This window comes from Ochotona princeps, chromosome 14 (genome assembly GCF_030435755.1).
Source record: "Ochotona princeps isolate mOchPri1 chromosome 14, mOchPri1.hap1, whole genome shotgun sequence".
Lineage (NCBI taxonomy): Eukaryota > Metazoa > Chordata > Mammalia > Lagomorpha > Ochotonidae > Ochotona > Ochotona princeps.
This window is the reverse complement of record NC_080845.1, coordinates 58,128,746-58,141,359: the sequence shown is the minus strand read 5'-3', so window position 1 is coordinate 58,141,359 and position 12,614 is coordinate 58,128,746. Positions and strand designations below refer to the sequence as shown.

The 12,614-nt window shown below is 48.6% G+C and overlaps 1 protein-coding gene across 1 annotated transcript; it reads right to left on the bottom strand.

Moving 5' to 3' along the window:
• Positions 1-5,117: 5,117 nt before the first annotated feature.
• LOC131481840 (NUT family member 2G-like) lies at positions 5,118-10,811 on the bottom strand. Its single transcript, XM_058672261.1, has 7 exons — positions 10,676-10,811; positions 9,095-9,787; positions 8,486-8,614; positions 7,447-7,583; positions 6,740-7,014; positions 6,322-6,438; positions 5,118-5,840 (listed from the first exon to the last, which is right to left on the bottom strand). The coding sequence occupies exons 2-7, from the start codon at positions 9,763-9,765 to the stop codon at positions 5,118-5,120; spliced, it is 2,052 nt and encodes a 683-aa protein (XP_058528244.1). The 5' UTR covers positions 9,766-9,787; positions 10,676-10,811.
• Between the last annotated feature and the right edge of the window lie 1,803 nt (positions 10,812-12,614).

Here is a 12,614-nt window from a genome sequence, read left to right as displayed (position 1 = left end):
CCATTTTCCCCAATTTTTTTTGCAATGACTTTTTCATTTTGCTTCACATATTCCCTTAGGTAGATATCAGCAGATATCAAATAGAAAAAAACCAAAATCCACTGTGCTTAGGTATTGAACCAAAGGTTATAAACAACAGTTGAATTCTTGGATGTCAATGTCACAAAGAAGACATTTCCTGCACTCTGTGTATTAGCTGTCACATATCAGGGAGAACATATGATATTTGTTTGTTTCGGCCGGGTGTGTTTCAGGAAGTATCAGGGTTTCCAGTTGGTCCATTGAGTTTTTTTTTTATTGCATTTCATTTTTTAATTTAATTACATTGCATTATGTGATACATTTTTTATGCATTGGGATTCCCTCCTCCCCTCCCAAAACCCTCCCCCCACGGTGGATTGCTCCACCTTGTTGCATTTCCAAAGTTCAAATTCAGTTGACATTCTTTCATTGGAGGTATTTACCAAGCATAAAGTCCAGCATCTTATTGTCCTGGTAAGTTCAATGGTTTCTTGGTGGGACCATCTCTAGTCTGAAGGTAGAGCCGGCAGGTCCATTGAGTTTTGCAAGACAACATTCTATGGATTTTAATGGCTGAGCAGTATTCCATGTTGTATATGTACCACAGTTTCCTTATCCAGTCATCAGGTGATGGCCATTGGGTTTAATTTGCTGTGTTAGCCAGTGTGAGTTGAAGTACAACAAGCATGTGGTTATAGATAACTCTTCCATATGCTGCTTTCCTTCCGTATATTTTAGCATGTCAGGGTATATCTGTATTGTTTTTGGTAACCGAGTCTCTTCTATTGCGTGCTGGTGTTTGAGTAAGTCTCTTCTGATGGAGCAGTCGTGATCCTTGTGCGAACCCTGCATCATGTACTTCTGTATATACGGGACAATTGCGTATGTGTTTACTAAGGAACATAAAAGTTCTTGGCAATTGAGATGAAATGTGGGAATGGTTACAAACACTGAACTGTTGATTTTCACCGAAGAAGTTGTGAGGCTGGCAGAATGGCTCACTTGTCTGGTCTTTGACCTGCAAGTACCAGCATGCAATTTGTGTCCCAGCTGCTCCTCTTTCCATCCAGGTGTCTGCTTGGGGCCTGGGAAAGCAGTCGAGGATGACGAAAAGTCTTGGTGTCTTGGGATCTGGCATTTGATCCCTACATTGCTTTTCAGACTGCTGTCTCCTACCAGTGGTTTGCCATGCAGCTGAAGCCATAGCTGAGGCCCAAGACTGACCAGATACAATGGGGCCAACATCGGCCAAGGTTGTTTGGGGTGCTTGAAACACTTGCTGTGCTAGTGTGACAACTTCTGCAACAACACTAACACAGCCTGGAGGTGTCCCCAGGAGTCAGGACCAACATTTGTATGACTGGCATAGCTCAGTGTACAGTCCTGTAAGGCATCTCTATTGGGAGCTGAGGTCAGAGTGCAAGGAGAAGGATCTGCCAAGAAAAGTCCTGCCATGTGGTCACAGAGGCTGGAAATAGCAAGATGGGAGAGGGTCCTTGCTCTCCCAGCACCTATCAGACCACTACTCCTTTTTTTATTCTTGTTAATGATAGATTTCTTTTATTCAAAGGGCAGATGAAGAGAGAGGAGATACAGAGCAACAGGTGTTACCTCTGCTGGTTCACTCCCCAAGGGGCCACACCAGCCAGACCTGAGCCAATCCAAATCCAAGAGCCAGGAGCTTCTTCGGGGTGTCTTATGCAGGCACTGGGTCCCAAGGCTTCAGGCCATCCTCCACTGCATTCCCAGGCCACAAGCCGGCAGCAGGATGGCAAGTGGAGCAGCCAGGATTTGAACCTGCAGCCATATGGGATCCTGTTGTGCACGTGCAAAGTGAGGACTTTAGGCATTAGGCTTGCACACTGTACCCTAGCCCCCTACTGCTACAAGCAGTTGGTCAGCATGAACAAGTCCTCTAATTCTTCCCTGGTGTGCTAGTGGTTTCCTGGCCTGATGACTGCCCTGTCCATGTGCTCGCATGTGGGCTCCTGGCTTCCCTGGAGCAACCGTCCTTTCCTGAAAGGCAGGACTCATTCCTCTTGGAAGTGGGAGTGCTCCAAGCTGAGGCTCCCCTTACTGCACAAGCACACATTCCTAGTGAGTACTGCGGATGACTCAGAAGATATCAGAGAAGGGCCCACAAGCTGCAGTGGATTTGAGCCCAGGTGCTGGGTGAGGGGGCCTCAGTCCCCGAGGAATCCTGTCGTCACATGGAATCCAATCTCTAGTACACTAGGGAGGTCATTCACAGCCCCAGGTCTCCGTTACCTTTGAGAAAGTGAGATTAAAGTGTTTCTTGAAGACATATGTGTAAATGAGAGTTGTTTTTAATAGATGTTTACAGCAATATGGCCGAGAAAGTTGGGCTTCACTTCAGTGCAATTGGGTTTAGAAAAAAATGGGTTTAAAAAATATAATGCAAACGTGAGCTTTGGTGTATTCATTGAGTCGTTGTACCAATTACAAAGAGGAATTCAAAATCATTTGTACACCTCAATGTAAAAGCTGAATCTTTCTGGAATGAATCCTGAGATGTTTCTGTGGGCTTTGGTTTAGCAAACAATTCGATACAAGACACCATAGTACATTCTAGGACAGGAACAAACTCATGTTGCGATTCAAATGTTAGTGTAATAATTTGTTCTATATGTCTTGTTTTTCTTATTATAGATTGTGTTCTTAAATGGTAGATTTCCATTCAAGATCATTGAAACTTTATTTGTGGGTGTTTTACTATGCTCCCAAAACAGTATTTTGAAATGTATTCACTGTATCTCAATAAAAAGTCATTTAAAAGAGAAAAACAACATTCACAGACCTTAAACCTGCCTCTGTGTGTTTCCTGGGGAGTAATAATAGCTATGTGTCCTGAGCTGAAAATATAGTTTATTGAATCCACTCTACTAATCTATGATGTTTGATTGATTAGAAAACCAAAACCCATCTATTTGCTGCCTCATCAGCAAGTTATCTCATCAACAAAGATCAGAGGAAACTATGTCTTATGCATGTGTTTTTGGTTGTTTGTTTAATCTCCTACTAACTTGTCACTGACTCACAGATCACAGAGTAGCATCGTTTTCTTGAGAAAGGTTCTTGATTTTCTTTTTCATTTCTTCCGTGACACATTAGTCCTTTGGTAGCCTGTTCTTTAATTTCATGGCATTTTTAATCCCTTGCTTTCTTCCCGTTGTTGACTTTGTTTTGTGGCTTTTCATTGAAGTGGATGTAAAGTAACTGTGTATTGGAGACTGTCATATCCAGTAGCGTGTGATTTCGGTTCATGGTGTTGTAAATTTCTCCACTAGTTCCTGTTGTTGATTTGCTTTGTGGGTTTTCATTGAAGGGGATGCATAGTAAGTGTGTATTGGAGACTAAGATAGGCCTCCAGATGTGAGAATGCCATGCAGTATGCATCTCTGCTTGGAGATCAAAGATGGACTCCCAGTGAACCTGTGAATTGTGTCTTGAGAAGAGAATGCTGGACTCTCTGCCATGATTATGACTGCAAGGCTGGACATATGAGTGTCTATGTAGAACTGTACTATAGTATAATAAAGGGGAACTCAGTGGGAATGGGAAGAGGCGACTTGGTGAGTGGTTAAGGGAAATCCTAGGGTCAGTGGGACACTATCGTAACATGATATTAATCATAAAACAGAAGTCAAATGAAGAAAAGAATACCATAGTTTAGCCTTGCTCTATGTTGTGAGGAGGAGGCCTTTCGCTCACATTAAGACATATGTATGACAAAACTAAAGGAAGTTGCCATGCATCATAAGCATTGGGCTTTTCCCTTTCACTACTAGATATGTATTGGAATCCTGGAGCAAGTTGATATGCATTATAAGCATCAGCAAGTGTTTAGCCTTTGTGCGAAATGAGAAACGTGGGTCTAGATTGTGAGGAGAGAGGCTGGTTGGCAAGAGGTGTGGCCTGCTCTAAGATGACTGCGCTCATCCCTACCACAATTCAGAGTGTTTGTTTCTGAGAATCAAAGCCTGAGGGAAGACCTTCCGTTTGAGTTTGTGTGACACGTCGGACAGCCGAGGTTTCAGGAGGGAATCTGAGATTCTTGAAGGCTCATTGATCTCTGTCATCTTGTGTTGACCCATGTGTTGAGAATTGGGATTAGGCATTGAGGGTATCAGTTGTGTGGAAGGACGGTCCTGGCACCTGTACTGCAGTGCTGGCAGCAAATCTAGAAGCCCCTGTTCATGGACATCCTATTAACTGTGTGCAACCACAGTATTGGATCCATCCTCCACCAAAGTAGCTATCTCTTCCTAAGCTGACCTGAGAAGCAGCATCACTTCCTGGAAGCTACGGGAAGCTCTGACTTCTGATCGAGTATCCAATTCAGGCAGCTGGAGAGTGGCAAAATCCAGAGGCACTAAGAATCTGATCCCAAGCCAGGGCTTTCCCAGGACTCCAATCCCACACTCAGCAAGGGCCAGTCCTAACACGGATAGGTCCAGCTCCATTGTCTCCACTCTTTCAGAAAGCACAATGCAGCTCGCTCACAAAATGCCACCCGCAGGCTCAATTCCTCCCATTGGTCCATGATGCTCAGGTCAGAGCATTCAAAACTAACCCGCCAGGTTTAAAGGGCAGAGAGGACAAAAGCTGCACTAGAAGGTCCCTGACATGGAAGGAAATGAGGAGCATCCCTAGGCAGTTTTCACTTTGACAACTGCAAGTTCTACAAACAGACATGCAGCAACTTGAGGAGGTTTTCTGCCAGTCCCCTGAGCGCTGAGCTGTAGTGCTTCCCATCTGTGCATTCTTCCTCCTCTTCATCACGCCAATGATGATGGAATAGAGGACTGTGGCCAGGAGGATATTTCCAATGGAATTATCTTTATTCAAATACATACTACCCAAAGCGATATCTTCCCACCCCACCCCACTCCCATCCTCACCCTCCCTTCCCTTTCCCACTCCCTCCACCCCTCCCTGCCTCCTATGAGGAGGTGCAGCCCTGGGTGATCAATCAATCATCCTAGGTCCCTTGGAGTGCAGGACACGGGAAAGTCCATATTCTGCAGACTGCACCTAGAGAGGCTGCATGGTAATGTCCATGTACCCCTCTTGCCTTAACGCTGCCTCTTCTTCCTCCTGCTGACCATGGGATCATGGCTCCTCTTTTGAGCCTGGCTCTTTCCAATACGACCGAGAGCCAGGGCCTGCCTGCCAAGGGCTCCAAGCCCAGAGCCCGAGCGAGTCTTCTTGGTCGCAGGAACCGGGCCTCCCTGATGAACTCGCTTTTTGGATTTGCGAGTTTTAGGGACAACACAACTGAGGCCCCTTCCCTGGCTAGAGAGAGGCTCGTGCGCTGGGCAGACGGGGCTCTGGTCAAGATCCAAAGGCAGCAGGTGAAGCTGGGAGTTCAGGAAGAAGGCCAGGCTGGGGAGCTCATCCTCGTTGTTCGTGGAGAGGCCCACTGGTGGTTGTGGGTTCTCAACAGATGATTGTGCTCTGAAGCTTCCTGCAGGCTTGGGGCATCTTGGGGCAGGGACATGGTGGCCTTGTGTGGATGGAGTTTTGAAAGTCCCTGGGAAAAGATACTCCTGATGCCCAGCAAAGCCTGCAGCCTCCTTAGGCCTGTTGCCTAAGACAGCACATCTCTGCAGATGCTGGGAAGAGACCTGTTGTGAGTCGATGTCAGCACTGACTGCATTTGGCTGGGCACAGTCTTCACTCTGTGCACCTTGGCAGGTGACAGCCTCAGGAATGGTGTCCAATAAGAGTGCTTGCTGAGTGGCGGTTGCCCCCACAGCCCCATCCTCACTCAAGAGGGAAAGGGGCTTCTCCACCACCTGCAGGAGGAAACAGGAACTTAGTGGCTGAATTCTAGTTGTGAGGAACGCTAGAGTTGCAGAGCAAGGGATTCAGGAGGAGGCAGGAAAGGCAGAGTCACTGGGCTGGTCGCACAGAGGGAAATCTTCACTCTGCTGAGCTGCTCACTTGAAGCTCTCTTACCCTCACCTTTCCACACTACCCTGTGTCCAACCCATGTGTGTGTGTCTGCAACCCACCTGAAGCAACACCCTCAAAGACACATGTCCCAGGCAGCGTAAGGACAGACATAGTCTCTGCTCATACTCTAACACACACCCTCCAGCCCTGACTCTACCCAGGTGTGCGTCCCTGAATCACACGGTTACCTGCTAGCCCTCTCTGTCCTTACAAATCACCTGCTACTCCCCACACACTTGCTTTTCCTGCTCTACACCTGCCCTGACGACCTGCTGTCTCTGTGCTCCTGCTCTGCCTCCTCTCCCTGCTCCCCTCCTTCACCTGCTCAGCAGTCAGCACTTCCTCCTTCTCCAACTCCTCCACCAGGGCCATGAGATCCAGCTGTGCATCAGGGGAAAGCAGTTCTGCTAGGAATCGAGGGTGAATGATGGCCTCCACCTGAAAGGGAAGAAACCAGTCGCTGAGCCTCTTGACACGATGCTTCCCAAGTCCAGAGGATTTCAAGTAGAATCAGACCATAAAGACTACCCTGAATCCATGAATGTCTATGGATAGTAAATCAGTAGGGCACACACATAACATTCACACACACACACACACACACACACACACACACACACACACACAGAGGCTGCCACACAGACACCAGAGTCACAATTAGCTAGTGAGGAGAAAGTGCTCCAAGGGCCTGAATTGCTCATGGCTTAGATCTTGTAGCACTCAGAAGTGCACAGCCCACCTTATCAGTGAAGTCCTCCTGGGCACACAGCTCATCAATGTAGTTGAGTAGTTCTGGGTCTGGATAGGTCTCCATGTCTTGGGGAGTCCAGATCCCATCTGTGTCTTGTTTTGCACTGGGTTTCTTCTTGGTGGAGGGCATCGGCCCTTGTAGCACTTCTGTGATGTTTGTGTACTTGCTCAGAGCCTCTGGGGTCTCGTCCTGAGGCTGCCAGTTTCTTGGTGGCTGGGGATAGACTGGTAAGGCCTTGGAGCTGTCCATGCCGGGTTCAGACACTGTGGTGAGGAATAGAGTATGAGGACAGGGTCTCCCGCTCCAAATCACCCACAATATAGGGGCCAGGACTTGGAGATAAATGATTCATAGGCGAGACCATGGCAGTAAGTCCCCAGCAGTCAAAGGAGAAGATGGGGAAAAGGTGGAATATCTAAGAGTGTCACCGAGATTCTGTGTTCTCTCCCCCAGCTCCACCACACTGAAGAAGAATGTGAGGAGTCTTCAGAGACAAGTGCCATGTGATAGACTAGGAACATGATTAACCAGTATCCAGGTTATGAAGAACATTAAAGACCTGGATGCTTCTTTGTAAATATTTGCATAAAGGAATGCATATTTCCTGGAAGGGACAGAATTCCACTATGTCTCTTGGGGGTCCTGGGGCCCTCCGTGCCTCTGCATGGTTGGTGTGTTGAAGTGGGAAGTTGTACCTGTCTGCTGGACAAGCCCAGTAGCTGGGGGCCCTTGAGGAAGCAGGTGCACTGGGGCTGGAGGAGGCTGGTACGTTTTCCCCTTCATGCACTCCAGCGTCAGCCTCTCCATCTCCTCGGCCTCAAACTCCATAAACCTAAAAGAGGGAGGGGGAAACACCCAACTCTATTACCCAAAGCTTGGTCCCTGCACCACGCAGCAGCTGATGATGGCAGAGATGTGTAAAAGGGTTGTGGTGTTTGTTCTGGAAAGAGCTATTCCTATCTGCACTCCAATGGCATGGAACATGGGTCCTCAGAGTGCCCCAGTAGGTCTGGGAGACAAATGTGACACGCTGTGGGCCATGAAATTCCCTATACAGAAGCATCATGTAGGGTGCCAGAAGCTGGTCCCCACAGGAATTGTGCCAGAAGCTGCTGGGTTCCTAGCAGGTTCAGGTGCCTGAGACATGGCCACTGAGGTCTTCTAGGCAAAGTAAGAGATGTAGTTGATGTGGTGGGGATAGGAATAGGAAGCCTAGCAGAGAGCCGGGCATTTCCTCTGCTGTGTATTGTAACATGTCACTTTTCGTGAGCTGCTGGAATGGCAGAGTGGTGGTGCTAGCGCAAAAGTGTAACCTCTTGTGCCCAAGCACTGTTTTACAGAATGTTCTGGAACAGCATTAGGAAGCTGCATGTCAAAGACTGCCAGTTGCAGGTCATGAGGCAGAGGGCAAGTGGCTGGGAGAGTGTGTCCCATGGGCACAGTTCCGCAGGTAGGAGGACACACGGTGGTCTGTGTTTCCTGCTCCACCTCAGCCCTCCTCACTGACGTAGTGGTAGCAGCAGACATGGGTTAGGGAGCAACTTGGGCGATGGTTCTCATCAAACCTAGCATGCATGCTTGAATGTGGCTATCCTGGGAGATGATGGCCTCAGGCAGGAGCTGGGCCACAGCAGTCCTTTGCTCAGTGTGTGTGCTGACAAGTCCAGCTCCTCAGGCCCTCCTCTCTCTGCACCGTTCTCACAAGCAAAACCCACACTCAGGAAGCCAACTCACTTGGCTGCCATATTGTAGAAGTCCATCCTTTCCGACTTGCTCGTTTGCTGCCATTCTTGCATGGCAATCTGCATCCCCTCCTCCAGCGGCATGCTGGGCTTCCTCTGAGCCAGAGTCCGCAGCACGGGGCTACAAATCAATCATCAGGATCAGAGTCAGTGCACCACACAAGCGTGCCTCCCCAGCTGAGGCTCTGCCATCTCTGCCCTGCTCAGCTCTGTGCTCCCCTCTCTCTCTGTCCTCCTTCCCATGGTACAGAATCTCCAGGCTCCGGCATGCTTTGCACATGCAACAGTGAATACCAAGGGCAGTGTCGGTTTTTCTGGACACACTGAAGGCCTCAATATCATGGGCATGTTAGAGATGGATGCGTGTAAGTGTTCTGCTAGAAGTGATGTAAATATAGTCACTCACAGCAGGTTGACCATCCAGTGAGCATAGTGAGCTGAAAGCTTTAGGATGGCACAAGTGTATCACTGTGGAGAATGAAATGTCTCCTGTTTTTCCTCTGTCCCTCCACTCTTATTTCCCGAACCCTACACAGGCTGACTCTGTCTCCCAGCAGCTCATCCCTATCCAGGTCTCCGGAGCCCAGTGGGGGGCACTCACATGAGGAAGCAGGCCAGAGCTTCAGCATCAGGGCTCTGGGGGAGGTGCCTGCGGGCCAGAGCCTTGAAGTGCTGCCAGCGCCGGAAGTTCTTGTAGACACTTGTGGAGTGTTGGGGGCCATCAGATGTAGCCTTGGCCTGGCAAGGAGCCGTTGCCCCTTCCTTGTCACCTCCATGAGACGCTGGTGCCACATGGTTTGGAAAGACAGTGGGGGCCACCTGAGTAGTTGGTGGTGGAACCACAGGAGCAAGAGCTGGTGTGCAGCCCAACTGCCTGTCCTGGGTGACCACAGTGGTTGTCAGAGGCACAAGGGTCTGCCCAGATGATGCTGGCACACATGTTGCCTCCCACGTGGCACTCAAGTGGAGAGGGGCCTGGCTGAAGACCAAGGTCTGAGAGTGTGGTGGCGCTATTGGCCTTGCTTCTGGTGTCTCGTGGAGGATGGTACTGACATGGCCAGCCACACTTGGTCCACAGCCACCATCTCCTGCCACCACAGGTGTTGCTGGCAAAAGTGTAGGTAGCACAAGACAGCTGCCCGGAGGGAATGCTACATTCAGAAGAGGTCCAGCTGGCTGCCCCATTGGAGGCTGGGGTGCTGGGCCATGACTGGTTTGGGGACAGGGCAACAGCATCAATGGGGACATGGAGGTGCCAGAGTCCAGGATCATGCCTGTCCCAGCTTCGGAGATGCTGTGGAGAAAAGGGAAAGGTGTGAATGGAGTAGGGGAATCAATAGCCAAGAGAGAGTTATCCCTTTCCCAACTTGTCACTGAGATAACAGAGGAGCTCTCCCCACATTTGAGAGGCACATGAGTCAAGGAGGAATGGTGCAGTAGGAAACTATCACTGAGTGAAGGTCAAACTCTGTTTCACAGCTGACAAGTCTCCACTTACTCTCCAAGCCCTGAATACCAAGGCACAACAGTTTTGCCTGGTTTCAGGATGGAGGCCTCAGGTTTCCTGCCTCTGACAACCTGGCCCAGGCATATATGCAGACACAGGCCATCTTTGTTGGTAGTGCGTTAGATGCGCAGTGGGGTCAGACACGTGTGTCTGTTACGGGGAGAATCTTTTGAAGCCTATCTAGAGTCCTAACACTGTGGTGGCGGAAAGTAATAGTAAAACCATCTGAATCAAAGATACCATCTAACAGAAACGAATGAAAGCATCCCGACATGTGAAGGAGCTTGTCGTCTGTTGGCTGTTGGGAGGCTGGTAACCTCCAGCCCCACTCAGGTGAATAGACAGTTCTCTAAAGTGAGCCAGGCATATCCAACCCAGCGAGTTATGTCATGGCTATGTCCCTCCCATAGTGAGTTTAGAAACCTGAGACATGCCAGGAAAAAATGCCCAGAAGGCATTCATGGGCAAGCCCCATGTGGCTCATCAGGACAGGACTCACTTTCCCCACATACTCTTTCTGCCTCCACGAGAGCACAGGCTGTTCTCTTTCTACAAATTCATGCTCAAATGACCAGCCTCCCTCTCTGTGCTTGCGGCAAATATCCCATGTGATTTCTCCAAGATCAGAGGTATGGCAGGGAATCTGCTTCAACAGTCCCGGCCCGAAACACTGACCTTCTTCTGAAGCTGTCTCCTATGCTTGGACACTCAGCACACCTCAGTGGCAGCCTCCAGAACAAGAAAATACTCAAGCTGGTGATCCAGAGAGTGAACTGGCTGTTCAGGCTCCAACTGCAGCCAGCTCAAATTTAAAGGTAACTGGATGGAATGTTGAGCTCAAGGGTCTAGGGTGGGGGAGGGGCTGCGGGAGGGTGCCTGAGTATGGGTGGGGAGAAGTGCCATGAGGGTTCTGCCACATCAGGCAGAACCAGAGAGGCAGCACCAGAGCCACAAGTTGTACCTTGAACCACAGCGCATGTGTGTGTGTGAGTACGAAATGTAATTGTGCCTCAGATTCCCAACAGAGGGATTGTACTAGGTGTCCCTTTTCATTTTCTTCCAGATCAAGAAAGCTTCCTTTGCAGTCTTCATCCATCCTACTGCACACCTGTGCACTTTGGCTCTTAACTACATCCCATGGTGCTTGCACTTTGGCATCAAGTCTCAAATAGGTTACTCAGGGAAGGCCCATCCTGCTTAGGCACTAGCAGATGAAGCGTGTGAAAAGAAGTTCATCTCAGATCCTAGTGTTGGGCTGAGACATGCACATGATGCTGAAGGTTCCCGCTTTGACTCTCCCAAGTATTGTCTAATGCCAAAGTCTTTGGTGCATTTGCCAAGGGACAGTCTGACTTCCAAACCCTTGGATGGAAACACTCAGCTCAGTACCAAATCATGGTCAAGCGTACACAACAACCTCATGGGTTGTTCAGTGAGTAATGTTTTCTCCCCGAATGCTCTTCATTTCCTATTTGTAGCAAGCCAGTCCTTGAGCTATTCCAAAACTTGAATGAAATATGCAAAACCTTCCACAGATCTGGAAACCCACTTCCATTTTCTCGAGTCATTCGTGGGAGGTGTACATCGCTCCCTTAATGCCAGTCGACGGCATTTTCTTTTGCTCAAATGAGCTCTTATTTGAAATGTATTTCTGATCTGTAGAATAGAACTGTGTGTTTCTGAGGGGAATACTCACTTTTGTCTACTCAGGAGATAGCCTAACAAATGGTGTATAGTGGATTCAAATGTCAGTGTCTTTGTAGAAAGAGTACAGACTGCTCTCGTGGAGGTAGAAAGAGCATTTAACCTAGCCGTTAAGCTATCTTGAGCTGTTGTAACAGTCTATCTAGGTCTGTTACCCAGCTCACCGCCTTCTTCTCTCTTCCTGAGAGCACTCATTCACCGTGGCAAGCAAGTTGATTGTACAAGTCATGCATTTGTGTCAACTTGTGACACACCTACAGTGAGTCTCCTCATCCCACTTTGGCCATGGCCAGTTGTGGAATTGGAGGGCACTGGGGAGTGAATCAGTGGTGAGCAGCTCACTTGTTCTGCTTGTTCACAAAAATTGCAGGCACTCAAAGGAGCTGGCTGAACAGTTTTATCAAAAAGAGAATGATAGAAACCTTTTGGTCTAGAACCAATTTCCATGCTTTCAGAGTTCTTAGTATTTCTCTTCAGTGTACCCTGTGTTGCCTCCTCCATTATATCTCAACTATCTTCCTAGCATATGTAAGGTACTAACCGGTCATCATTGATTACCTCTTGGAAAGCAAACATGAAGTAGGGGCAGGAGAAGAGTCCATCCTCACTCTACATTCATGTATGGCAGTTGCAAAAAGGTAGACTATTTTTGATGCTACTTGATTTGCCGCAGTCACCCCAGCATGTGGAACTTCAATGGTAGTGAAATCACAACAACAAAATACATCAGTAATTTGGAGACACATTTTACTCTTTGGTTCCTAACAAAAATCTGAGAGTGCACATTGCTCGAGCCTTGAATTTGCAGTAGTTAGAAATCTACTGCCCCGAGGATGGCAGTGTAGTCTACCACAAGCCAAGCATCCAATTCTCGATCTCAAACCATCTCTCCCATGGGATCATATGCTGG